The following is a 27,387-nucleotide window of genomic DNA, read 5'->3' as shown; positions in this document are numbered from 1 at the left end:
CTGAAGTGTATCAGGCACCAACCACCCGCCAGCAGTGGGCGAAGTGCTTTTCCATCCTGAGTGTCCTCAGGTCCCCAGCGCAACCTTGTGAGATGGTGGGGACATGAAGGAGGTCAAATAGTAGTGTCAGTTGTGAAGGGGGTTTGGCGCTCGGGCTGAGGAGGTTGGAGGTGAAGAGGACACTACATATCTGGGCAGGAAAGCCCACGTGGCCTCACAAGACTGTGCTTGTGGGAGACTAGAACCGAGCTGACACTGAGGTCATCCTCCTGCCATCCTGTGTCCTTTCTCCTTCCTTCTCCGCCGCACGGTGTCTTGGCCTTCTTTAGCCGGGGACCCTCAGGAGTCCTCCTCCTCACTGAGCTGGTGTGCCAGGCCCTGCTCCTGTGGGGTGTCCCCTACGTTTCAGGGCTTACCCAGGTGCTTTCCCACGTGCCCATCCAACGTCCCCCCAGCACGGGCTGGCGAAGTGTCTACCTTGCCCGGGGTCCAGATGGCACTCAGTACTGATGACCGCACTTCTCTGCCTCTCCCTGCAGCCGTTAAGCACAGCTGGCGTCCTGAGCTCCTCCTCTACCACTTCCAGCAGGTCAAGGAACAGGCCTTGCTATCGGACCAAAGCCCTGAACTCCGAGGTGGATGAGAGCCTCTTCGGAGCTATCAAGGTAACCCTCACCCAGCCCCTCCAGGGAGCTGCCACTTGGAGGCAGTGACCCAAACTAGCGTTGCTCAGGACAATGCTAGCTCTGGGCAGGCCACCCCCCTCCCAGGTGATTCTCAGACTGAAGACAGGGAGGGGTTCTGAGGTTCGAGTGCACGAGCTCGGACGCCTAGTGGGGCCCAAGCAAACAGGGCACCTGGCTTCCTCCACCATGAAATCCTTACGTCTTCACAGCATTTAAAAAGCTGTTATAACGTTGAAGGGAGTCTCAGCTGCAGAGCACTCAATATTCGGTATTTGTTCAGCGAGCGCCCCGTGATGGAAATGTTTGAGGGCCACTGGCCCAAGCTTGCAGATACAGACCAACATAATTCCCCCTCCATCCGAGAATAGCATCAGAGTGAAAAAGCACAAAATCATCCTTCTTCCCAGTTGCTCAGCTAAAACAGTTACTTTGCTTTGGGAAACAGGCAGGTGTTTATTTGCAAATGTCATCCCGTCCAAGAGGCTGACGACTAGAGAAGGGGAACCAGAGTGTAACTTGGAGTAACCTTGGTACACGTGATGTTCAGGCGGTAAGAAGGAAGAGAGGCAAGGAGAGAAGGAGGATGAGACACGGAGAGAAAGGTGGTGAGAGATTGAGAGAGGAAAGGGACACTGCCTGTATGTTATCTATGAAAGTTGTTAGAGTATATCCTAAGAGTTCTCAGCACAAGGAAAAAGTTTTTCTCTATTTCTTTAATTTTGCATCTGTATGAGATGATGGGTATTCCCTAAACTTATTGTGATTATCACTTCATGATGGATGTAAATCAAATCATTATGCTGTACACTTATACAGTGCTGTATGTCAACTATGTCTCAAGAAAACTGGAAGAAAAAAAAAGAAAAGAAAAAGAAGCAGAGAAAAGCGAAAGAGAAGAAAGATACCAGTGGTGGTGTGAATACTACTGTGAATAGCTCTGGCTGCAGGCAGACTGGGGAGACGAGAGTTGATGTCTACCCCTGCCCCTCACTGTCCTCATTGCGAACAAAAAAGGACTTTCCAGAGTGTTCCAGATGGGCATCTTGATCCATTTAGAAGATGCCCACTCTGCAACAGTTTCCTATTGACAAGGGAAAGAATCAAAGCAATGCAATTTCACTTACAGACGTGTCATTTATTTGTTTTGAGTCCATGGGGAGTCTTCTAGTTAAAGTGAAGATAGATTTGGAAATGGCCGAGTTCTCCAGACTTAGTCCTGCTGACTTGCAAGAGTGTGCAGGCAAAGTAATGCCTATTCCTGGCCTGTTCTTTGACCTTTTTGCTGGGTGAGAGTCCCGGAAGTCTCCCAGCCGGCAGTAGGGGGCAGAAGTGGCCTGTGACCTGACTGAGTTGTGCCACTTGGAAGCAGAGATGGGCACCAGGTGGCAGCAGCACTCCAGGGACGGGTGTGCAAAGCGGGATTCTCCAGACAGGAAGGACCTCCACCGAAGCCATGTCCCTGCCTCTACTCAGGACCACAGATACTGCGTTCATGACAAATGAAATTCTCTCCTGTGTTCAAAATTTCCTGAAAAGTGATTTCATTTTCTTATTATGTAACTCCTTCATGGTCAGAACGTTTTAAAAAAACCTCATATATCTAATTTGTATTCTCCTTGCTGAATTCTAACTCACTGACTTCCTCACCCCATTAGATTTAAGGGCAGGTCTCCACCAGGGCCATTTAGCTATTTCTAACTTCCTCCATATGGCTTTTTTGGGGGATGAAAGTAAATGAATCATTAGAAAGGATTAAAAATAACAAATTTCATAGATTGGATGGGTCCGTAACAAATTGTATGCTTCAAACCCACAGTGTGGTCAGGAGAGCTAATTATTTTTTCTTTCGTAAACCATGGAGGGAGGAGAACCTAGAGACCCCAAATTTTCATTCCTGATGGTTTTAGGTTAGGAATGGACGTACGCTAGCAACCCTCCCCCCGCGCCCCCATTGCTCTGGGAGTATCTGTACAAGGTATAAAGAAACCTTGCTCTCAGAAGAGTTGGTCGTTACAGAGCACATCTGGCCATGTTCAAGGGCAGAGTACCCTGCTGCTCTCTCAGTGCCCTGGCTACTCTTGGTGGTCCTGCAGTCTGGGCCCCAGCCAGCCTCCCCTGCCGCTGGATGGGGTAGAAGCCCCAGGAGAGGGGAAGGCTGTACTTGAAGTTAGGGCTGACCAGCAGGAAGTGTGGTGACCAGCTTTTAAGCTGTCCTTCCTGACACCACAGCCTCTGACCCAGAGCGACAGCCCCCTCGTGCTGCTCCGAGATAAGCATGCCACTCGGAAAACTCTCACTGCCCTGGGCTTGGACCACAAGCCAGAGACCGTCCAGCTCATCACCCGGGACATGGTCCGGGAGCTCATGTGAGTACCTAGCGCACGGAGCCTTTCTGCTGAGGACCTCTGCGGGGAGATGGGGAAACCCACCTGGTCTCATTCTGTCATTGCGGACCCCACCTCTTTCCTATTCATTCCCCCCTTTTGTTTCTTGATTCTCCTTTTTTCTCCATTTTGGTTTCTTTTGTTTCTCCCCACCTTGTATCTATTACTGCCATTGTCCTTGATTCTCTTTCTCTTCCCTTTCTTCTGGCTGCCGTGGGTCCTATGGGGCTGGTAGAGGGGAGGTGCTTAGGGGTCCTCTCTGAGCCCCCATTAGTGCACTTTCCCACTGGTAAAGGGAAATGTCCAGATGAGTCACTTCCTTTTGGCTGCATCAAGAATAGGAAGCAAAGGGAAACTGACCAGATGCCTAATTAGCCCCTTGGCTTCTTCCCAGGCTCTGAGGCCAGAAGAGGAAATTCCCAAGGGCTCTTGGGTTCTTTTGGGATTAGCTCAGCATGGCTTCCTGACTGGAGCGGTCCCCTTGCTTGGGCCTCTCCTGTGGGGTTTAGGCCCAGCTCAGCCGTGTGAAATGAGCCAACACCGTCACTCAGTGGTTTAGCTCTTGTGCTAGTGCTTCATTCTCCAAACCGTTCTTCCTACTCTGGCTCCACTCACTAAAAATTTGAATTCCCAGGAAATGCAGCCTGTGTCACAAGCTGGGGAGGCATGGCTGGGACAGAGCTCCAGGAGCACTCTGGTCAGCTCTGGCATCAAATGGCCAGATGTGGTAGCAGCCCTGCAGATACTCCTGGAGCCCAAGAAATGTCTCCTTCTTGGACTGGTCCAGTCCTAAAAAACACGTTGGAGGTGAAGTTGCTGGTGACTTGTCAGGGCTGCTGAGAGCAGCGTGAGATGCTGTCTCAGATTTAGATCATTTTTTGTTATTCCAGATCCCAGATGTTTGGGGCCACGCCACCCAGTGAACCACAAGATCTTGGCTAAGCCTCAAGTCCACTCGCTCATTCGTCCACCTCCTGGACACCTTCCCTGCACCAGTTTTATTGGAGGAAGTTTAACTTCCTGCCTCCTAGCCATGTACCTGTTAAGTCGCCTCACCCAGAGGCATCTTTAATGCCTCTGCTCCATCTTTAATGTGTGTCATTTGTTTGTAATCATTATAATTATCTATTGGTTTGTTGAATGTGTTGGGCGGCTAGAAAGGTCTATAGACATGTCTCTGACTATTGTTGATCAGAGAGTTTAATTAATATTTAGGGTTCAAAGCTTCTCTCTGGGCTGGATGCACAGGGATGTTTTTGTTTCTCACTGGCATCCGCTTCATCCTTGTCTGGCATCCCCTTGCTCTTTTTATGTCATCCTTGAGGAATCATCTATTTTTAAAAAAAAAAAAATTAATTAATTAATTAATTATTTTATTTTTGGCTGTGTTGGGTCTTCGTTTCTGTGCGAGGGCTTTCTCTAGTTGTGGCAGGCGGGGGTCACTCTTCATCGCGGTGCGCGGGCCTCTCACTATCGCGGCCTCTCTTGTTGCGGAGCACAGGCTCCAGACGTGCAGGCTCAGTAGTTGTGGCTCACGGGCCTAGTTGCTCCGCGGCATGTGGGATCTTCCCAGACTAGGGCTCGAACCCGTGTCCCCTGCATTGGCAGGCAGATTCTCAACCACTGCGCCACCAGGGAAGCCCAGGAATCATCTATTTTAACAGTTCAATTCAATAGCTTTATTTATCCTCCCTCTGTGCCCAGCACTGTGCCAGACACTGGGTTGCCTGTGGGGTTAAGACAGAGTCCGTATCCTGGAGGAGCTTGTGATCCAGCAAGGGAGACAGAAGTTGCCCACAACACTGGCAGGGAGAGCAGAGGGAAGGAGGTGGTCTATGTATGTATACATGGGGGAGGGTCATACACGGCGGTGCAGAGAAAGTAGCCTATGAACTGGACCTTTTAGGAAAAGTCCTTAAACTGTCCCTTTTTTAGCCCGTGATGCTACTCCACCCTTGCCTGGGACCCCTTTTCCCCAGTGGACCCATTGCACAGTTGGCTGTCTTTCCTGCCCTTGCCCGAGTCCCTGCAGGTGGTGGGCAGTGATGAGGGGTGGGGAAGAGAGCCGAGCAGCCTGCAGTGTGGTGCTGAGAGCTTGCCCTCCCCTCCCCTCCCTAATTTTGTTCAATCCTTGTGTCAGCATCCCCACCAAGGACCCCTCCGGGGAGTCCCTTATCATGAGCCCTGAGGAGTTTGAGCGGATCAAATGGGCATCCCACGTCCTGACTAGAGAAGAACTCAAGGCCAGGGAGCAGGCCTTCAAGAAGGAGAAGGAAGCCATTGTGGTAGCTACCCCCGTCCCCCATCTATGCAGAGGGGGGGTTGGAGAGAAGGGCTGGGGAGAGGCCGGCTTCCCACAAGACTGGGAGCTCTAGTTAGGGGACCCTGAAATGGGGCGTGAACGTGCTAAAGAGGACATGTTGTAGAATTAAGATTGTGTGTGTGAGGAACCGCAGGGCAGCGGGAAGGGTGAGGAAGCCAGGCTGAGAAACCCCTGGGCTCTGACAGTGGTGCGGTGGGGTGATGCGAAACTCATCTGGGGTCAACCGTGGCAGCCAGGCTAGTGCCCAGGGCACAGAACACAGGGAGTAACCCCCCCACTAATCCCGACGTGGCTCCCATAGGACGCAGTGACCACACGCAAGAAGATCATGAAACAGAAGGAAATGGTTTGGAGGAACAGCAAGAAGCTCAACGATCTGGAGGAGGTGGCCAAGGAGAGGGCCCAGGACCTCCTTCAGAGAGCCAGCCAGCTGCGGATGGAGCAGGAGGAGGAGCTGAAGGACATGAGAAAGGTGAGCCCTCCATTCTCCCTCCCTCCTCTTATCTCTCTTTCTCTCTCTTTTTTTCCTTTGGCCGTGCCACACAGCTTGCGAGATCTTAGTTCCCTGACCAGGGATCGAATCCATGCCCCCTGCAGTGGGAGCACAGAGTCTTAACCACTGGACCGCCAAGGAAGTCCTCCCTCCTCTTATCTCTTATTCACACACCTGACAGCATGGGCTCCAGCTGGAGACAGGGTGCAGGGGTGAAAGGTCAGGGTCTGGCCTTGGCAGGGGAACGGGGTGGAGAGCTGCACTTGCCACGTGCCTGCTGTGTGACCTTCAGCAAGTCACTTGCCCTCCCTGAGCCTCACTTTCTTCCTTTGTAAAATGAGGGTGGTGAAACTACTTAGCAGAATTATTGGCAGGATTAAATATGCTAATATATGGGAGAGGCTTTGCGAACTGTGGGTTGATAAAGGCATGTGAGGATGTTACTTGTATCTTTATCCTGCTAGTTCAATTCTGGCCACGTATGGTGGTCCCAGGCAATTGGGTTCTTTTTGTCGTGTTCAAAGTGCTTCCCTTAGCTGAGAGCATAAAGACCAGAGGCTCATTTGGAATTCTATTGTGTAACTCATTTGCATGTGGTTCACTTCCTGGCCAAATGAAAAATGCTGACTCCCCAACCCCTTCATCTACAGTTTCTGTCTCTCAGGTAAATCTTCTCTACTTCCTTTTATTTTCCAAAGCTTTTACTCCATAGTTCTTATTGATGGCTCATGGTTTTTCATTCCCGTATGTGTCATGTTGGGCTCTTCTAGCTTAAAAATCTAGTGGCTTGGCCTCTGCAAGAATGTTTGTTTCCCCGAAGTGTAGAACAGGGGGTCTTCAGTTGGGGTTCATGGGTCTCTAAGGGGGACCATGAACTTCTGAAGTTTTATGGAAATTTTGTGTGTACAGATGCAAATGAATTTTATGGAGGAGAAAGCCCATAGCTTTCATCATATTCCCAAAGCGTGATCCATGACCCCCCAAACACTAAGATCCAATACCCTGAAAGACGCTATTGCTTTTCTGGGCTTGTGAGCACACTCAATAGGATTCTACTCCCATTTCTCCCCGCTCCAACTTCCACATCCCCGTGATGCATTTCCCCCACCATCCTTACTCCCAGGCCTAGTACCACAACTTCATTTCTACTCCCCAGATCATCCTCAATGCTAAGTGCCATGCCATCCGGGATGCCCAAATTCTGGAGAAGCAGCTGATTCAAAAAGAACTGGATGCAGAGGAGAAGCGGTTGGATCAGATGATGGAGGTGGAGCGCCTGAAATCCGTGCAGAGGCAGGAGGAGCTGCACAGAAAGAGGCGGGAAGAGAGAATCCGGTAAAGAGATGGCTTTGGCACCTCCCTCTCTAAGTCATTTCCATGTGCCTTTAGGTCCATATAGCCTTGCAAAGGGGGAAGACGCGAGAAATGGTCATTATCATCCTCTGTTATTATCTCAAAACCTTTATGGAGTGATTCAGAGAGCCACAGAACTTCTTAAAGCTTATTTCCAAGATCACAACAGGTGCTTCATAATCTGGCCCCAATTCAGCCTCATTTTGCACCCTTTCCTGCCATCCATTCTATGAGGCTTTCCTTCATTTCCCCCAACGTGCCAGGTCTTGACAAAAGCTCATGACTTTTGTTGTTCCCTCTCCTTTGAATACCCTTCTCTTTCCTTTTCCCGCCGAAAAACGCGCTCTCTTCCTTTAGTATGTAGCTTTGCTGTCTCCTCCCCTGAGAAACCTCCCCCACTTCACCTGGCAGGCTTTAGGGCTTCCTTCTCTGGGTCCCGCCACACCCTGTTTATACCCTGGCACACCCCTCCTTGCACCGTGGCTCCCTGACCCTCACCAGGCTATATGCTCACTGAGGACAGGGTCCCTGTCTTATTCATTTCTGTAGCTTCTGGGCCTACCAGAGTGCTTGGACTGTAGTGGGTGCTTAATACATGTTAGAATGAATAAATTCAGTCCCCTTCATTTTGCAGGAAAGGACAAGTCCCAATGCAGGTAAATTATAGAATCATAGTATCCTGGATTTAGAACGCCAAACATATAATTCAAGAATTACCTCTATAAATAGTCCTTGTAAAAAAAATAGTCATTGCACCACACTGAGTGGCAGTTCTTTCTCCCCATCTGTATTCTGTTCTCATGTACCATTCATCTTTGTACTTCTAGTAGGTACCTGGTCCACTATAGCAGGCTCCCAATAAAAGTTTATTTCATGGCCAAGTGGCTCTTCATTTTTTGCATCAACAGTTCCAGTGAAAGGAAAATCCCTGCCTTATCAGCAGCTCTAATGATTTGACCTGATCCTTATATTGAGTCTAAACCTGCTTCCATATAACTCTTACTCATTGCTCTAGTGTATTTCATCTGGAGTCATGAAGGCATTCAAGAGCTCTATCTGAATGCCAATCTCGTACTCCTTCCCGTAGATTCTTATCCTAATCTGTGTCTTCTCCCACTCTCTCAGCCTTTACTCATATATCACGGTGTCTGGATGCTTCCAAATTTATTGACATCCCAATAACACATAGGGAGTCACTGGCAACACTGATTGTAGAATCTGGTTTCTCTGCTTTCCATTGTTGAGCCAGGGCACTGCTGAGTGGAGAGACTTCCTCAGACTCAGCCCTGTCCACCAGCAGCTGACGGTCTTAAAATATACGATTGGATATAAGAAGGACAGTTAGCAAACTAGGCATGGGAGGTGGAGTGGGAAGACGAGATACATTGGGTGATAGCAGATGCACCAGAGACAGAAGTCATGGGCTTTTTAACTCTGGGAAGCTCTGTGAAGCCAGCTTGAGAAGGTCACTCCCTCTGATTACTCTGGGAAGGCTTGGGAGGTGGTAGGATTTCAGAAGCTCTTACACACTGAAAGGGAGAAGGTGTATTACGATGTGGGTGCCTCTTGGGCAGACAAATGAAGCGAGGGAATATCAAGAAGGGTGAGGGTCTTCCCTGGTGGCGCAGTGGTTAAGAATCCGCCTGCCAATGCAGGGGACGCGGGTTCGAGCCCTGGTCCGGGAAGATCCCACATGCCGCGGAGCATCTGAGCCCGTGTGCCACAACTACTGAGCCTGTGCTCTAGAGCCCGCGAGCCACAACTACCGAGCCCACGAGCCACAACTACTGAAGCCCTCGTGCCTAGAGCCCATGCTCTGCAACAAGAGAAAAGTACAATCTATGAAAGAAAAAAAATCAATAAAGTGGATTGCATCAAATAAAAAAAAAAAAAAAGAGTGAGCCCCAGAACCAGGAGTTCAGAAGGGAGAGGCAACCTGCCAGGACCCTCTGGGGAAGGACTTTGGTCTGGGTTCATGAAGCATAGCCATGTTTAGGGGGCACTTGTCACACTGTTCCTATGATGCCTCCCATCTTAGCGGTTATTTGGGTGGAGGTTAGAACAGAGAGACACAGACCCTTGGTTTCTAAGACACCGTGGCACTGTTTCTTCCCAGAGGAAGACAGCACATAGTGGAACAGATGGAAAAGAACCAGGAGGAGCGATCGCTGCTTGCCGAACAGCGGGAGCAGGAGAAGGAGCAGATGCTGGCGTATAGGGAACAGCTCCAGGAGGAGGATCTAAGGGTAACAGGGCCGCACAGATAATGCCAAGCTCCACCAGCAACAGTGAAAAAGCCCTCCAGCACTGTGGGGTTTGAGCGTGTGGGCTGATGTTCCGTCAGGCACATGCTCATTTCACATCATCGTCACCATCAACTTTTTATTGCCAGATAAAACATTTGTTGGGCTGTGGAGTCATGCTGGGGGAGGAGCAGTGATTTGGATACCGTCCCTGTCTTACTGGGACTTGGGGTCCAGGACTGACACATCCGTGTGAATGGACACGTGAAGGAAAGATATGGCTACATGCTTTGCACAAATAAACATAGGGATGTTTTATTGTCGTCCCTCAATTATCTAGGGATATTATAGACTTTGTAGGTGAAGAGTAGCAGTGTCTTAGTTCCAGACTCCCTGCTGTTGCCTCATCCAAAGTACATTGCCTCCCAGTGTCATTAATTGTGTTGAGGAGCCAAACCCTTTTTTCCTGTTAGCCTAAATAAAATTAGTAAGCATGGCCATTGCAAAAGAAATGAAGACACACCTGTTCAGACCAGGTAGACTTAAACAAATCTTCTTGTATTGGCCTTACCTGATCTGTTGCAATATACAAAGGCCCCTGGCACAGTGAGGTACATGGCAAGCATTTGGTGCATTTATTCTTTTTTCCCCTCAATCTTTTACTTTTAAAAGATTTTATACACACAGACAAGTTGAAAGAACTGTACCACCCCCATCAATGCGTCACCTAGATTTAGTGGTTGTTAATCTGCCCGAGTTGCTTGTCTCTTTTAGATGTATATACATATTTTGATATTGTTAAACTCTTTGAAAGTAAGTTGCCAGTGTCTTGACACTTTGCTGCTATATGCTTCAACCTGTATCTCTGAAGAAGGACATTCGCTTACAAGTCAACAATACCATTATCAACACAATTAGAATCCAATGATTCTATAATATCGTTTAATATTTACTCTACGCTCAAATTTACTCAGTTGTTACAAAAATATATTTTCAGTTATTTTCTTTCATCCAAACCAGGATTCAATCAAAGTTCACACATGGCATTCACTAAGTCTTTTTAGTCTAGTTTGATCTAGAAGAGTTCCTCATTCATTCATTCATTCATTCATTTTTATAGCACTGATATTTTGAAGCATCCAGGACATTTGACTTGAAGAATGTCCCGCATTCTGATTTGTCTGATTATTTCCTCATGGTGACATTTAACTTGTGGAACACATATTCTTTTATTGTTCTCCTCCTTCCCCATGTTTAGGGGTGATTGAGTTGTCATCTCCCAGTGAATTTGATGGTGAGGAGTGACAGGGGGCCCTGAAGGATCTCATGGGGGGCCTTATAATTATGAGGGCTTCTCGAGCACTTGCAGTATGAAGATCTGTGTGAGGGGTGGGAGGCTGATCACCAGATGGTCAGGGAAGATGAGGGGCAGGAAGCCTTGTGAACTGCTTGAGAAGGGGAACAACAGGGCCATGAAGACAGACAAGACCTGGCCAAGCTCCTGGCTCAGGAGAGAGAGGGAAAGGACCAGGAAGGACAGGTCTGGGGTAGATATGCAGGAGACTGGAAAATCCAACTTGATTGTGGGGAATGGGCATTGGTGGGTTCATTGAGAAAGTTCCAGGTGTCACTGAGTCAACACAATTACTCTGGTGTTACGTCATTGTCCTTTTCCTGTCCTAGGCACTCCCTAAGTCTCCAGGAAGTATCATTAGGCAGAGATAGAAACCTCTGCCTCCCCAGCCTAGAACTTCATCATCTCCGGGTGATGCAAAGGCGGCTTTCCCCACCTTGCTAGCAAGATGGAGAGAATGAAGGGAGTTTATCTGGGGTTGCTTTACGATGGCTTCAAAGATGAGAAACAGGGGAAGTCCTTTGGTTTCTTGGAAATGAAATGAACCCACAAAAACAACAAACCAAAAAGTAAATAAATAGGCAAAGAAGTAAGTAAATATATGATTATATGTATGTCATAGATCAGAAGTCAGCAGCTTTTCTAGCTTTGAGGGTCAGTGGGATTAAATACTGCCTGGGGTACCAATGGCATGAGTAAAACTGATGGGAAGAAGGTAGGAAGGAAAGGAAGAAAGGGAAAGAGCAAAAAAGAGTGTGGGCGTTGGAGTGTCAGGAAGGGAACTGTGGCGTGAGCAAGGAGGCAGGTGCTTGGAGAGTGAGGGGATGCTGGCGGCCATGACTCAGGCACCACATGGACCTGGGGGGAGGCACACAGCACTGTGCTGGTCTGGTTCAGGAGGCTTCCTGGAGGAAACAGCCCTGCACTGGGCAGTGAGCCAAGCTGGGGGAGGGTCAGCAGTGTTGCCTGGGATGCATCAGGGCAGAAGCTGGGCTGAGGAGGAGCTGGGAGGCCAGGTAGGGGTTAGTCTTTGAAGAAATGGAGGGAGCTGGGAGCACTGTGGGAGGTGGGGTGAGTTGATGAGTAGGAGAGTTTGAAGCAAGGAGTCCAAGTTTGAGACGGTAGGGAGGCCACTGCCCAAGGTCCCAGTGCCCCTCCACATTGGGACCTGAGGATGTGCTCAGAAGTGGTCTGATCACTGGGAGCTTTCAAAGGCTCAGGCTCATTCCTTAGAAGGGATCTTGTCACTCAGGGTGATGGGGCCTCTGATGTCCATCACTCATTGTTTTTCTCTCTGAGGGTTTTTCTCTTTCTCACTTGCCACTCACCTTGGCCCCCTCTTCCCTGCCTCATTATTGAGTATTTGCTGTTTCCCTCTCGGTATTGGGAAAGAGAAGAAGTGTTACACATGGTCCCTGTCCTCTGGCTGGGGCAGAATGAACACACAGGAAGCGAATGGGATCCTCACGGCAACGTATGATCAAGTCCAAGGAGCTGTGGCACGATCTTAAGTGCAAAGGGAATTCAGAAATGCAGAGAGAATTAAAACTTGGGACAATCAAGTAAGAGCTCCAGAGAAGATTGGAACTTTAGTTTAGACAGACCAGGTTCCAAAATTCTGGCTCTGGAGTTCATTAGCTGTATGGCCCTTGGGCAAGTCGCTTAAACTCTGAGCCTCAGTTTTTCCACCTGTACAAGAAAGATGACAAGGACTACCTTTCAGGGTTTTTGGGGGCACATTTCGGTGTTAGACGTAGGTTATATAAAGTGTCTTATGAATAAAAAGTACTCAATTAGTGCAATACTCTATTTTATCTATTTTAATCATCACTATTGAACAGAGACCAAAAGTTTGGGTTTGAATAGGGGAAGGAAATTGAAGGCAGGAGGAAAGCATAATGAACAAAGGATAGGATTTTGCCTGACATGGGGAAGACACTGAGTAGAATCTTAAGAGCCTCCACTTCCTGAGAGTGCATAGAGATCAACAGTGTCAGGGGCTGCCGCAAAGTCAGGGTGGATGAAGACTGCAAAGGCCCATTTGGCTAGGAGAGGTCATTGATGACCCTTGAAAGAACAGCTTTAATCAAGGGCAGTAATTGGAGCTAGACTTCAGAGTGTGCATTTCTCTCCCTGCCTCCATCTGTGTCTCTCTGTCCTGATAGGCCAGTATCTTTTGATCTTTCCCCTTCTACTCTGAGGCTCTCTCCCTTCGGTGGCAGGACTTGGAACGAAGACACCAGCAAAAGCTGAAGATGCAGGCTGAGATCAAACGCATCAATGATGAAAACCAGAGGCAGAAAGCAGAGCTGCTGGCTCAGGAGAAGCTGGCAGACCAGATGGTGATGGAATTTACCAAGAAGAAGATGGTAGGGACCTGCTTACTGATGCCTGGGACTTCTGAGCAGGAATGGAGTGTCTGTCTCAGGGAGATGCAGGCATGAGAACTAAGCTCACTCAACAGAAGATAGTTATGTCATCATCCTAAAATTCATGTCCTTAGTTCAAGGGCCTGGCTTCTTTTTCTCTTCAACTTGGCCAGTCCCCTTGTTCATTACCAGAGAGTAGCCTGGAAAGGACACCCCAATTAGGGTGTTATTGTCCTTGTTAACACCTTTGATTAGAAGTTGGGGTGAGGGTCAGGTGCAGGCAGGGAAGAAAATTAAAACTATTGGTGAAAGTAAAGTTTTCGTGGATTCCTCATGACCTGGATAATTATATCTTCAGTAATCAATCATGAGTCAGCTGCCCCATAAATTTCTTGTGAAAATTCCTATGTTGGGCAACCATCCTATACTGGATGCTAGGCTCAGAAAATAGAGCCTTCAACCACCACCCCCTGTAGTACTTATAAGAACAAATGCACCATGGAACAGGGAGCAATACCCTCGAACAGTTATAGGGAGATGCAGCTCGTGAATGTGCGGACTCATTCTGGGACAAGAATGAGTAATGGCATGATTGGGGTCTGTGAGGAATGGAGGGCAAGAGAAAGCTTTTAGGCATGGTTTAGATGGAGTGAACATGGATTTCTATAAGAAGAGAAGGAAAAACTTGAGGTGGCAGGAAAGTTATTCAATTCCTCATACGTGAGTCCTGCCTTCCCTGCTAGCTTTGAGGTTCCATGATGATACCATACTTCTCTATGGTAGGGATTCTTAATTATGGGCAGGCAGAGGGTGTGGGTGCAATTGGAAAAGGCATATTTGATATACCTCTATACTCCAAATGCAAACGATAGAAAATGAAGCTCAACAAAGCTCATTTATTGGCTTTGGCTTCCTTACTGGATGCCAGGGATATGCAGGCAACAGAGTGAGAATGTGACACTGGGGAATGGGGGTTCCAGCATAATAACGATCACACAACTACCATTAATCAAGCACTTAGTCTGTACACAGGCTCTGTGCTAAGGGCTCTGTGTGTTGCCTTATCTAGTCGTTACAACAACCTTGTGAACCTAGTCATTGACTGATTGAAAAGATCCTGAATGCTTCAGTGTGTGTTCAGTATCAGACAGGCTGAATGTACCTAGAGTAATGCTATGTACAACGTATGGAACTCAGCAACTGTTTCCCTGAATGGGCGAAGGTGGTGATAATAAGCCAATCACGTGTAGGAATTGGTGAACAGTTTCACTGGCTGCCGCAGAGAGTCTCTGGTGGTTGTGATGGGAAATGAGGTAGCGAGATGATGGAGAGCTGAGAGCAGTTGTTGGGAATGTCTTGGACCTTGAGCAGAACTGGAAGTGTGGAATGATGAGGAATTGCCATTGATTTCTGAGCAGGAGAGGAATATGTCTTGTCTTCATACATGAAAATGTCATTGGCAGGAGGAGCTGGGAGAGGCAGGAAACTGGCAAAGGGATCGGGCACTTGGGCATGCCCACAGCCCACCATAAGTATCCAAGTATATCACAAGCCCTTCCCTGACCTCACAGTGGTCTCTGCTCTTACAGCCGGGGCTGCTGCTTTAGAGCTAAAGACAAAGATTGGTGGTGGAAGCCTCCAGAGTTCCCTGCCCTGCCATCTAGGGCAACGTGGAGCAGAGAGACCAGCTTGACACACAGCCAGCTGTGCACAGCTCGCAAGCTGACAACTCATTGGGTGCACAGAAATCTGGAAAGTTGGAACAAGGCTAAGGAACGTTCTTTGCGGGATGATCACATTTCCACTCAACCTAAGCCATTAGTCTTATGACTACCCAAGAACGGTAGTTGGGAAGCTGTGTATGGAAAGCTTTTAAGGATATGTCTGCTCTTTCAGAGACGTGGCAAAGGGAGCTAATTTTGATAGTTCATTCCTTAGGTATCTGCTAACCACTGGGGGAACGCACATCGCACAGTTGGCCATTTGCCCAAGGACTAATGAGACAACTTCCACCTCCTGTACTTTACAAGACAGGCAGGAAGCCACAGTTGTTATTTCTAGAAACTTGGCCCAGCAGCCTTGCAACTTGGAAATTGTGAAGTAGCAGACAGAGCATGAAGGCTGGGCTCACCTGCATTTGAATCCGTTTGGTAGTTTACTAGCTGTGCCATCTTGGACAGGACCCTTGCATTCTATGAACATCAGTTTCTTTATAATATCAATCTAATGAGATGTTGTGAGGACCATCTGGGATATTACAGGAGAAGGCATTTTGTAAGCAACGAAGCATCTTACAAATGCTGATTAGTTTCATGTCAGTGCATTGCTAGTCATTTTGCCCTACCTTAAAAGGAGTCAGGAAAGGGTAGGGGGAATATTGAATAGACAAGGGGCTCAGTTTCTCTCTGCAAGGCTGGGGCAATGGGAGCCATTCTGTGAGGGCTTTTCTTCCTGGCAGGCTCGAGAAGCAGAGTTTGAGGCTGAGCAGGAGAGAATCCGGAGGGAGAAAGAGAAGGAGATCGCCCGCCTGAGGGCAATGCAGGAGAAGGCCCAGGATTACCAGGCAGAGCAGGTACCTACCTATTCAGTCTCAGCTTCTCTCGGCCTCTCCCATCCCCTTAACTATTCCTTTGACAGCCTGTAGAATGGTCTCAAGGGTGAGGGTATAGAAGAGAGGATGCAAGTTATCTCGACTTCAGTAGCTGGAGGACGGAGGGATGGGCCTCCTTCCAAGCCTATGGCAGCAAGGATCGAGAAGTGTATTACGTGCTTAAGGTCCAAGAGAAAGATTTTGGCTGCCACATAAAGAACTTTCAACCTCAACTAACCATTGAAATGTGTCACCAGAGGAAACTGTGCCATCTCCATCATTAGCAGTTATTAAAATTAGAAGCAATTGCAGGACAGCCGGGAGCTGTTGCAGGTATAGGGAAAGAACTGGGATGAGCTAGGGGTGGGGGAAGGACAAGATGACCCCTCAAGGTATCTTCTGACCTGAAAGTTCTATGACAGGATACCCTTTATTCTTTCCTAGCATAACCCTGCTGCTAGAGAAATTCGGGGGGCTTCTCGAAGCAAGCTGAGGCAGAGTCCGAAGTAGGTGTCTTCCTAAAGGGACCTGAAGTTATTTTGCATCCTCAGTGGTTCCCCCCCACCTCCTTTCCCAGGATGCCTTGCGGGCCAAACGCAACCAGGAGGTTGCCGACAGAGAGTGGCGCAGAAAGGAAAAGGAAAAGGCACAGAAGAAGATGGAAGCTGAGGCCAAGCTGCGGAAAAGTCGGCTAGAACAGGTGGCTTTCAAGGAGCACACTCTGGCCGTTCAAGTGCAACGGGACCGGGATGAGTTCGAGAGGATTCTTCGGTAGGTGGAGCTGGGAACCTCAGCTTCCCTTCCTGGTACTGTGGCAGGGATGGTCCGTACTGGGTGGAGAGGCAATTTCTGGCACGTCCATGGACAGATGTGCACCCACCTTGGCCAGGTTGGTGGGGTCATTCTAAGTAGATGGATAATTGAAATATTTCAAAGACACTTGAGCCAAGAATTTTATTAAAGAATTGGAAAGTAGCACCTGGAAGTGATTAAGGAATTGGGGATTATAGGGATTATTTCCCCAGGAGCATTAAAAATGTAAGTAAAGGTATAAATCTGGTCCCTTTTGCCCTCCCCACCTCCATGTCCCTCGACAACTTTGGGCTGAAACTGCAGCAGGGGAGGTTGAAGAGAGAGGGAGAGAAGAACTCACACACTCAGGGTTGCGAGTCATCAGAGCAGGGCTTTTAGGGAGGTCTTTTGACAAATATGTACTAAGCACGTAAAGTCAAGGCTCTGTGTTGGATGCTATGGGAGATATTACAGATGAATAAAACACCATTCTTGCCCATTCATCTAAGAAGGATGTTAGAGACTCGTATTTGGATGGACTTCACCTATATTTCTCCATCTTTCTGGCCTTGTCAGCTCTTTATCTTTTTATTTTTGTTCTCTCTGTTGGCTCAGTTATAATTCCAACACATAAGTGGAAGTTAAGTGTTCACACCTCTCACTGTCTGTCTCCCTTCTCCTACCCCAAAGCAGTGAGCAGTCTCAGTAGTTCTACTTTCTACCAGTTAGATCTGCCACCACCAGACCTGGCCCCTGGGACATTCTACTGGCTCTAAGTGTTCTGGCCTAACTGGGAAAGACTCTCTTCTTGCTCTGGTCCAGACTGTATAACATCAAAAAAATTTTTTAAAGGAAACAAACCAGGGAATTCCCTGGCTGTCCGGTGGTTAGGACTCGGCACTTTCACTGCCAGGCCCATTTTTGATCCCTGGTCGGGGAATTAAGATCATGCATGCTGTTCAGTGCAGCCATTAAAAAATAATAAAATAAAAAATAAAATAAAATAAAATAGGAAATAAACCAAACAAAATTTTAATTAGGGTGGAGGGCTACAAAAATTACAGAAATTTTGCTCAGATAAGTAGAGATTGAGTGATGCAACCCATCTTTCATTTTTTTTTTGAATTTTATTTAAATTATTTTTTTATACAGCAGGTTCTTATTAGTTATCCATTTTATACATATTAGTGTATATATGTCAATCCCAATCTCCCTATTCATCACACCACCACCCCACCCCTCTGCCACTTTCCCCCCTTGGTGTCCATACGTTTGTTTTCTACATCTGTGTCTCAATTTCTGCCCTGCAAATCAGTTCATCTGTACCATTTTTCTAGGTTCCACATATATGCATTAATATACAATATTTGTTTTTCTCTTTCTGACTTACTTCACTCTGTATGACAGTCTCTAGATCTATCCACGTCTCTACAAATGACCCAAGTTTGTTCTTTTTCATGGCTGAGTAATATTCCATTGTATATATGTACCACATCTTCTTTATCCATTCATCTGTTGCTGGGCATTTAGGTTGCTTCCATGTCCTGGCTATTGTAAATAGTGCTGCAATGAACATTGGGGTGCATGTGTCTTTTTGAATTATGGTTTTCTCTGGGTATATACCAAGTAGTGGGATTGCTGGGTCATATGGTAATTCTATTCTTAGTTTTTTAAGGAACATTCATACTGTTCTCCATAGTGGCTGTATCAATTTACATTCCCACCAACAGTGCAAGAGGGTTCCCTTTTCTCCACATCCTCTCCAGCATTTATTGTTTGTAGATTTTCTGATGATGCCCATTCTAACTGGTGTGAGGTGATACCTCACTGTAGTTTTGATTTGCATTTCTCTAATTATTAGTGATGTTGAGCAGCTTTTCATGTGCCTCTTGGGCCTCTGTATGTCTTCTTTGGAGAAATGTCTGTTTAGGTCTGCCCATTTTTGGATTGGGTTTTTTTTTTTTTAATATTGAGCTGCATGAGCTCTTTATATATTTTGGAGACTAATCCTTTGTCCGTTGATTTGTTTGCAAATATTTTCTCCCATTCTGAGGGTTATCTTTTCGTCTTGTTTGTAGTTTCCTTTGCTGTACAAAAACTTTTAAGTTTCACTAGGTCCCATTTGTTTATTTTTGTTTTTATTTCCATTACTCTAGGAGGTGGATCAAAAAAGATCTTGCTGCGATTTATGTCAAAGAGTGTTCTTCCTATGTTTTCCTCTAAGAGTTTGATAGTGTCCAGTCTTACATTTAGGTCTCTAATCCATTTTGAGTTTATTTTTGTGTATGGTGTTAAGGAGTGTTCTAATTTCATTCTTTTCCATGTAGCTGTCCAGTTTTCCCAGCACCAATTATTGAAGAGACTGTCTTTTCTCCATTGTATATCCTTGCCTCCTTTGTCATAGATTAGTTGACCATAGGTGCGCAGGATGGGCTTTCCATCCTGTTCCATTGATCTATATTTCTGTTTTTGTGCCAGTACCATATTGTCTTGATTACTGTAGCTTTGTAGTATAGTCTGAAGTCAGGGAGTCTGATTCCTCCAGCTCTGTTTTTTTCCCTCAAGACCACTTTTGCTATTCGGGGTCTTTTGTGTCTCCGTACAAATTTTAAGATTTTTTGTTCTAGTTCTGTAAAAAATGCCATTGGTAATTTGATAGGGATTGCATTGAATCTGTAGATTGCTTTGGGTAGTATAGTCATTTTCACAATATTGATTCTTCCAATCCAAGAACATGGTATATCTCTCCATCTGTCTGTATCATCTTTAATTTCTTTCATCAGTGTCTTATAGTTTTCTGCATACAGGTCTTTTGTCTCCTTAGGTAGGTTTATTCCTAGATATTTTATTCTTTTTGTTGCAATGGTAAATGGGAGTATTTCCTTAATTTCTCTTTCAGATATTTCATCATTAGTGTATAGGAATGCAAGAGATTTCTGTGCATTAATTTTGTATCCTTCAACTTTACCAAATTCATTCATTAGCTCTAGGAGTTTTCTGGTAGCATCTTTAGGATTCTTTATGTATAGTATCATGTCATCTGCAAACAGTGACAGTTTTACTTCTTCTTTTCCAATTTGAATTCCTTTTATTTCTTTTTCTTCTCTGATTGCCATGGGTAGGACTTCCAAAACTATGTTGAATAATAGTGGTGAGAGTGGACATCCTTGTCTTGTTCCTGATCTTAGAGGAAATGCTTTCAGTTTTTCACCATTGAGAACGATGTTGCCCTCCCTAGCTTTAAGTTCAATTTCATCTTTTTCTAGGTTAGCATCTGGACCTAGGGTCTCCAGGGCCATGTGACCACCATGATGTGCATCTCCAAGTGCTAGGAGCGTCTCTTCCATGGCCAGCATTCCAACTTTTCCTACTTCGAGAGCATGGCCTCCTCTATGGCCTATATATGGACTTCCTGCTTCTGGACAGAGGGATGCCTTTAACTGTCAGCCTGTTGACTAAGCAGAAATAGCTGACCTTCCCTACCCAATGGTTCTTATAAATGCCTGGCAGCTTTCAAAGAGTACTGGTGCCCAGGAGCCAACTCCATAGATTCTCATTTAACTGGTCTGGGGTGAGGCCCAGGCATCAGTAGTTTTGAAAGCCCCAAGATGCTTGTAATGCAGCCAGCCTCCAGGATCCGTGCCCCAGCCCTGTGAAATGACCAGGCCCTTCCCTGTTTAGTTCCAATTGCCTGCCACCCCAGGGGCTCTCTATTGACACATACAGGTTCCCCATTTCCACCCTGTTTCACATAATGTGAAACAATAGAAAACTGCTCTCTATATAGGAAAATAATGGCAAGGCAAGGAGGAGAATCTTTCTGCTTTCACAGATGTGTCCGAGCAGTGGGGATTTGGTGTGTAAGTACAGAGGGGCAAGGAAGTCAGCAGTTTTCTTCTGATAAACCTGGAAGGTATAGAATTTTAAGAGGTGTCTACATGGTGTAAAAGAGTTGCTGAGCACCGAGAGGACATGCCATGCATGGTGGAGCTTGGAAGATAGCTAGAGGGAAATGAGTCTGTGAAGTGGTGCTTTTGGTTGGGGTGTGAGTGACCCCAGCTGAGAGGTCCTGGCCTAAGGTGATTTTACATTTAGTTTTTGTTTTTGATTACACTGAGAAAGAAAAAAGGAGTTAGCTCAGGATGGCCTATGACTGCATTTCCTCTGAGATGTGAATACATTTCATTTGAGTTTTTTTTCTCGGAACATCTGGTCTACATTAGCCGTTTTCCTTCTGATGTCAGGGTTCGTGAAGTTTTCTTGCAGCAGAGGCTCCTGAGAGTTGGAGACTTGGAGCAGTAAGAGAAATCAGAGATAACAGGCTAAGTTCCTTCTTCTTCCAGCAACTAAGAAGAGCCCGCATTGCAGACTTTACAACTTCTTTGAACTTCCTAAACATCCTCTTTGTTGGTTTTGTTAATGTCATTATTATTGTTAGTGGAAAGGAAGGAAGAGAGAGAGAGAAAGAAAGCTATCTCAGAGCAAGCTGGAGAGGAGTTAGGCATTGTTATAAGAGAGAAGAGTAGGAACAATAGCTTCCAGTGGGTGACATCCTGGGTGTAGGGCCAGCTACAAAATTTGCAGGGCTCAGTGAAAAATGAGAATGTGGAGCCCTTTGTTCAACAATTAAGAATTTCAAAACAGTGACAGCAGAGCCTTAGCTCTGGGCCCAAGCACTGGGCCCTTCTAAACATGCCCATGGCATCGAGTCATATGCCATGAACCCGGGCCTGGTTGGGATCAGCCTTTGGGGCTGATCTCGGAGCCACAGAAGAGGAGGGCCTGAGTGTGGAGGGCCTTGGTCTCTGCAGCGTGTCCCCTGGAGGAGGCTACCCAGCAACTCCCCCAAAGACTTCCCTGGGCTGGGACAGCTCAGCCCAGCCCATTCGACCGTGTCCCTCCTCTAGAGCTCAGAGAGAGCAGATTGAGAAGGAGCAGCTGGAGGAGGAGAAAAAGGCCATGGGGCGCTTACAGTATGCCAATGAGCTCCGGCGCCAGGTGCGGGAGAGCCAGCAGAAGCACGTGCAGGACCGGATCGCCACCTTCGAGGAGGGCTGGCGCCTCAAAGAGGAGGCCCGGAAGCGGCGTGAGCGCATTGAAGACATCAAGAAGAAAAAGATAGAGGAGCTGAGGTGTGCCCAAATCCCTTCCTGCCCAGCTCGTCTCCTCTTCCCCAGGGAGGTGGGCTGGAAAGTGTGGGATCAGGGGAATGAAGGGATGGTGACAGGGGTGCGGCGAGGGCCTCCCTCCTGACTCCAGGCCCACATGGGCTGTTGCCCTCTGAAGGGGGCTCCTGAAGAAAGTTCTGGGATGGGGTCTTCCTGGCTCTCTGGGGACTCCTTGGCAGGATGCTGGAGCCTCGACAGGGATGTATTTGGGGGATGGATTGGGGGACCAGGGTTGGGGTACAGGTCCCTAGGTTCTGTAAACGCCACCCAGAGCCTGCTTCTGCTGCCTCCTCTTTGGTCTCCTCCTCTATCCCTACCCATTACAGCCCTTACACCCCCTTACACCTGTGTTTCCCCTGCAGAGCCACCGGCCTTCCTGAGAAGTACTGCACTGAAGCTGAGCGCAAAGCTAACATCCCATCCGACACCTCTGTGAACTGAGGGTGCCTCTCTGCCCCTCAGGATGCCTTCAGGGGGCAGCTTCCTCCCAGGCTCTCGGTGTCCATAACTGCTGCTAATCTAGACACTTCTGAGTTACAGATTAAATCTATTCTACTTCTCTAAGGAGCAGTCCAGCTTTCTTGCTGCGGGGATGTGGCTGCCACGGGCACTGAACGAGGAGCAAAATAGGTTATGGGAGCCCCAGGCTGTGGGCGGTTTGATGCTCAGAGGCAGAGAATGGAAGGACGCTCTCTCATGGTCGCGCTCCTAAGCCAGGTGGTCCCTTTGTCCTGGTGTCTCCCGGCTTTTCTGTGACTCTCTGGGATGCTGTCATCATGTCCACTTTCAGCTCAGTCTTTTTTTTTTTAATTTTATTTATTTATGGCTGTGTTGGGTCTTCGTTTCTGTGCGAGGTCTTTCTCCAGTTGCGGCAAGCGGGGGCCACTCCTCATCACGGTGCACGGGCCTCTCACTATCGCGGCCTCTCTTGTTGCGGAGCACAGGCTCCAGATGGGCAGGCTCAGTAGCTGTGGCTCACGGGCCTAGTTGCTCCGTGGCATGTGGGAGCTTTCCAGACCAGGGCTCGAACCCGTGTCCCCTGCACTGGCAGGCAGATTCTCAACCACTGCGCCACCAGGGGAGCCCTCAGCTCAGGCTTATCTCTGTCACCGTTCCACACCCAGCTCAGAGGCACTTCAGGGCAAGGAGCTAGAGATGCTCTCTCAGGGTGGGGCTGGGGCAAGGGCTGGGCTGGGCGGTGCTGGGGAAGGAGGTGTCAGAGCTCTTACCAGTTGCATGCCTGTGACTCAGATCATGAATGTGGAGAGGGTGATGTTTGAACCTGTGGCTCACACTCCTGTCTCAGCCCTCTCATGCCAGAGCCCTTTCAACGCCAGGCGGTGTCACGACATAGGCACCCGCTCCGTCCTCCATCGGGGCATGACCAGGGCCCAGCGTCTCACCCTGCCAGCCTGGTCCCCTCACCCAAACACAGCCCCCCGCCCCACTCAGGTGGCCGGCTCTCCTTAGTCCACCTCTCTCCAACAAGTGAGGCTCCGCAAAGCTTTATCCCCAAAGATAAAGATCTGTGTTAGCTTGCCTCGCTTTTCCCCAAATATTCTTCATTCATTCATTTACTCATCCAAGTATCTCTGAGTGCCTATCATGTGCTAGGTACATGCTAGTGAAGTCAGTTCTCAGTGAATCAGCAGACCTGTTTCCATCTCCACAGAAGCTTCTCATCTGTGTCAGTCAGTCTGCTCTAGCTTCCCACTGCCCCCGTGCTGCTTCCCACAAAATTTCTTGTAGCTTTAGAAGAGTCTCACCCTATTTGGAAGGACCTGGACGATCAGGCTCCCATTTTGGGCTGTGTGCTAGCTTTCAGGGACGGAGCCATTTCCCCCATTTTTGTATGCCTTTGAAGGGAAAGGGCCTCCATCCGGCTCCCATCACTATGGCAGACTCCTTCTCCCTCGGTTTCATTTCTCAAATCCAGAGCCAGGTGTGTCCTGCACTAAGAGGAGGCAGAGGATAGCTGCTGGGTGCATCCCCAATGTTTACAATGCCAGGTTACCAGCACCTCTGACAAGAGTCCTCTTTTCACAGGGCCCAGGGAGAGTGGGCAAGCTGCTTCCTGTGCTTCCTCTGCCTCAGGACAACTGCAGCTTCCCCAGGCACTTTCCTCACCTTCTCCACCAGAGAAGACTGCGGCCCCCTTTTCCCCCAGACCAGGGGGGCAGCCCCACCAGCTGCTAGGGGAAGAGGCTTCCTCACCTTCCCTGCTCCATACCCCTAAGTGCATACCTCCTACCTAAAGAAGTTAATCCCTTCCTCCCTAGGGGTCTTGGGAAGATGTGGTACCCAGCCTGGGATGGGAGAGAAGACATGGCAATGCCACTGAGGCAGCTGGCATACTTGCTTAGGTTCTCTCTAAGCATTCCTATTGCACGATTAAAAATACCTGCAGGGACCAAGGAGTGAGACTTTACTTGTTTCAGGGGACCCTCTTCCCAGGAAAGCCAGAAAGGACCTCAGGTGCCTCGAGTTTGCCCAGCTCCCTACTGATGTCATCTATCTCAGGGCTGAGAGGAACAAGCTCCCTTGGAGTACAGGCCAAGAAGTAGACCTCCCCCCAACTGCCCCCACCTGTCCTGCTCGGGAACAACCAGCCTCAGACTTGTTGCTAGAGGTTGGACTTTTGGGTGGGCAGTGTTTTCTCCTAGGGATGGCTTCAACTTTCCCTCCTAGGGCTCAAGGGTAGAAATAAACTCTGTGCACCCCTCCAAGCTGCTGAATCATCTTCGGGGTATCTAGGAAGCTGTGAGATTCCAAGCCATAGAGCAGCGCTGGGGAAATCTGTAGATAAGTAAGAAGTACTGTTTGTTGATGTAAAGATATTAGAAGCTTGCAAAAAAAAAAAAAAAAAAGTGCTCAAGCTACTAACTTTGTGGTATGTGTACCTGATTGACTTCCCAGCTTCCTTCCCAGTTCCCTGGGTTTTCCGGTCCTTTCAGTGTCAGACTGGGCTGGTGCTGCCGGGAATATCCAGTGGCTGGGTGCCACCTTGGAGCACTGAGTCAGGTCTGCAGGCAGCTGCCTCCTGGGAACGTATGCTCCAGCTCCTGGCTGGGCTCCACGCTCTCCCTGCCCACGTGTGCGTGTTGCCTGAGTCATGTTGCACTGGGGCTTGGAGGCGATCTCAGAACCTTTGCACCTGCTGCAGAAGCAGCACCAGTTGGACGTGACTCAGCAGCCCACCCTGGTGGCCCGGACAGGCTGTCCCTGACTCAGTGGAGTCCTGGGATGTCCTCCAACACCCCTGAAAGCCTCAGCATCCCTGTCAATGACTCGGGCCCCCCGCTGGGCATTAACTGGTTTCAGTAAAATCACTCTGATTAAGCTCGAATGAAAGGGGCTCAGGAGATTTCAAAGCCAATCAGGGCTTTTGGGGTGAGGGAGTGGCAGCTGTTGAGGTGACAGTGGAGGGGAGACACTTTAGTCTCAGACAAGAAGTCTGGGTGTTGAGGCCATCGAGCGCCTCACTCTGTTTTCTCACTCATCCGACCCCACTGCTGCTTCTGGGGAGCTTGGGGCCTCGGAGAGGACAGTTGGGGAGGGGATGGGCCACTCCAGACCAGAGGTCTCTCCCCAATTCTAGGCTGCCGCCAAGGTGACCTGCCCCCCTTTCCCTCCCCCTCCCACACTCTGAGAGATATCCTGGCAAATCACACCAAGGTTACCTGGAAGAAGCTCATGTCCAACATCACAGAAATCTAGAGTCCCAGAAAGGGCTAAGTTATTTTTGATTTGACTGGCTTTAAATAGCTTAGACTTTCCCTCTGCCTTAGCTCCCAAAGCTGCCAGCCTCCCAGCTCTGCGTTTCTTCCTGCATTTTCCATGTCCTCTTGGGAGCGGGGTAGTCGTCACCTCCCTGCCCTTTGATGACTTTGAGGCTGGGACAGGAATAGGGTTGAGATTTTGGGTGACTTTCTCAGGAGACTCCTGGAAAGAGGAGTCAAGGGGGTGGGTGGGAGTGGGGAGTCAGAGAAACTGCCCAGAGATCTTGCGCATTTTTGCATGGCTCCTGGGGAAAGACTGTTTGTCCCCAGGCTAGTGGGGGTGAGCACCAAATTTTAGAATGTCGAGGCTGGAAAGGACCTCCAAGACTCTCTGGTCCTTGAATCTCCTTTGTAAACTAATCCAATGGTTGGACAGTCTGAGTTTGCACACTCTAAGTGATGGGGTGCTCATTACCTCATAAGGCCAAACCCAGATTGTCTCAGATCAGCCCTGATGCTCAGAAAGTTATTAATGTTGAGTCAATACGTGTCTTTCCGAGCATCCGCTGTGGGGCCCTAGTTCTGTCCTTTGGGATCACATAAGTTTTCTTCATGACACTTGTTCAGGTATCTCCTACCCCAGCTGCTGTGTGGCCCGACCCCATGTGGGGAAGTGTCCAAAGTTCTGGAACACGATGCTCTTCTGAGCATTTGGTGGGGGGAGAGAGGGGTGTGCTGGAGGGAGGAAGTGGGAGAAATTGGGGAACCTTCCACTTTATCCCTTGGGCTGGGCATGTTGCTCTCCTGTGACAGTTAACACTCCCACTGTCTCAGGCAGCCTTGGCTAAGCTGTGTTGCCTCTGAGCCCCACCCCCTCTGGTACCACCTTCCCCTCTCCCAGTGTCCAGGAAACAAGAGACAAACTGGAAGAGCAGAGTGAGGGCTGGTTGGAAGGACTTAGTGGGGAAGGCTTTGAAGCAGACACACACCCAGCTTTGCTCTGCTACCTGCCAGCTCCACACACCTTCCCTGGCAACTTCCAAGAAGGCCAGGCAGGCCTGGGGCTGCCCCAGGGGCCAAGGGGGACCACAGCTCCCTTCTGTGGATATGTGTTGGGGGATCCAGATGGCAGAATCCAAGGCAAATTTTATTTCTATAAATTCAAAGGTCAAAGTCCCATTGGACACGTGGATTAATCCATCACAAGGTCCTTCTCTCCACACCGAAACACACACGGTTCAGGATGATCAATCTTAGTTGCCTAGTCTATCCTGAGGGTCTGGCTCTGACCCCATTGAGCACTCAGGAGGTCCCAGAGGTTCAGTTCTCAAGGATCTTCCCTCCTCAGTCCAAAAATACCCATCAGCTATCTATCCTGACTTCACTCTCTTCTCTGCCGTGTCTGGCAGGGCCCTGGTTTATTTTTCAAGGACTGAGATACTCTTCCGGCCACCTCTCTCCACTCTCAGTCCTGCCCGACACATCCTTAGTTATCCTTCAGATCGCCGTTTAAAGGTCATTTCCACCAGGCCAGGGGGTCTTGCCAGATATCACCATAGCTCAGCAGCCTGTGATGAGGGGTTGGTGCCCCTTCCCTTGTCTGTCTCTCCCTCCAGACTGGACGCTCTAGAAGATAGAGTTTTGTTAACCACTGCTTCCCCAGGGCCTAGCACAAGGCCCCGCTGGTTTGTTGAATGAATGAAGGATATGGTTGATCTCAGCCAGGTGCAATATCTTTTATCTTCAGGGTCTCTTAATTCTTCTTCAGGTTTGTCATCAGGGATTCACATACCCTTTAAAAGCAAATTCTTCTTTCCTCCACTGTCCCGTTGATAACCGTTCAGTTTATAACATTTAATCAGCCGCCCTTTGCTAAGATGCTTTGCTGATAAAATAGGTTAGGCCACTCCTTT

General features: G+C 48.4%; 1 protein-coding gene across 1 annotated transcript; it reads left to right on the top strand.

Moving 5' to 3' along the window:
* Positions 1–479: 479 nt before the first annotated feature.
* CFAP45 (cilia and flagella associated protein 45) lies at positions 480–22,275 on the top strand. Its single transcript, XM_007171796.2, has 11 exons — positions 480–665; positions 2,916–3,052; positions 5,211–5,355; positions 5,695–5,865; positions 7,043–7,221; positions 9,356–9,485; positions 13,059–13,205; positions 15,664–15,777; positions 16,373–16,566; positions 21,495–21,719; positions 22,118–22,275. The coding sequence occupies exons 1-11, from the start codon at positions 510–512 to the stop codon at positions 22,194–22,196; spliced, it is 1,677 nt and encodes a 558-aa protein (XP_007171858.2). The 5' UTR covers positions 480–509; the 3' UTR covers positions 22,197–22,275.
* Positions 22,276–27,387: the final 5,112 nt, after the last annotated feature.

This window comes from Balaenoptera acutorostrata, chromosome 1 (genome assembly GCF_949987535.1).
Source record: "Balaenoptera acutorostrata chromosome 1, mBalAcu1.1, whole genome shotgun sequence".
In the NCBI taxonomy this organism is placed as follows: domain Eukaryota; kingdom Metazoa; phylum Chordata; class Mammalia; order Artiodactyla; family Balaenopteridae; genus Balaenoptera; species Balaenoptera acutorostrata.
This window is presented reverse-complemented; position numbering and strand designations above follow the sequence as displayed.

Excerpts from the sequence above, each read along its gene's own strand:
- CFAP45 (XM_007171796.2), top strand. The coding sequence starts at position 510 with ATGACCGCACTTCTCTGCCTCTCCCTGCAGCCGTTAAGCACAGCTGGC. Across the intron at positions 666-2,915 it reads GCCTCTTCGGAGCTATCAAG|CCTCTGACCCAGAGCGACAG; the intron begins GTAACCCTCACC and ends CTGACACCACAG. Across the intron at positions 7,222-9,355 it reads AGGCGGGAAGAGAGAATCCG|AGGAAGACAGCACATAGTGG; the intron begins GTAAAGAGATGG and ends GTTTCTTCCCAG.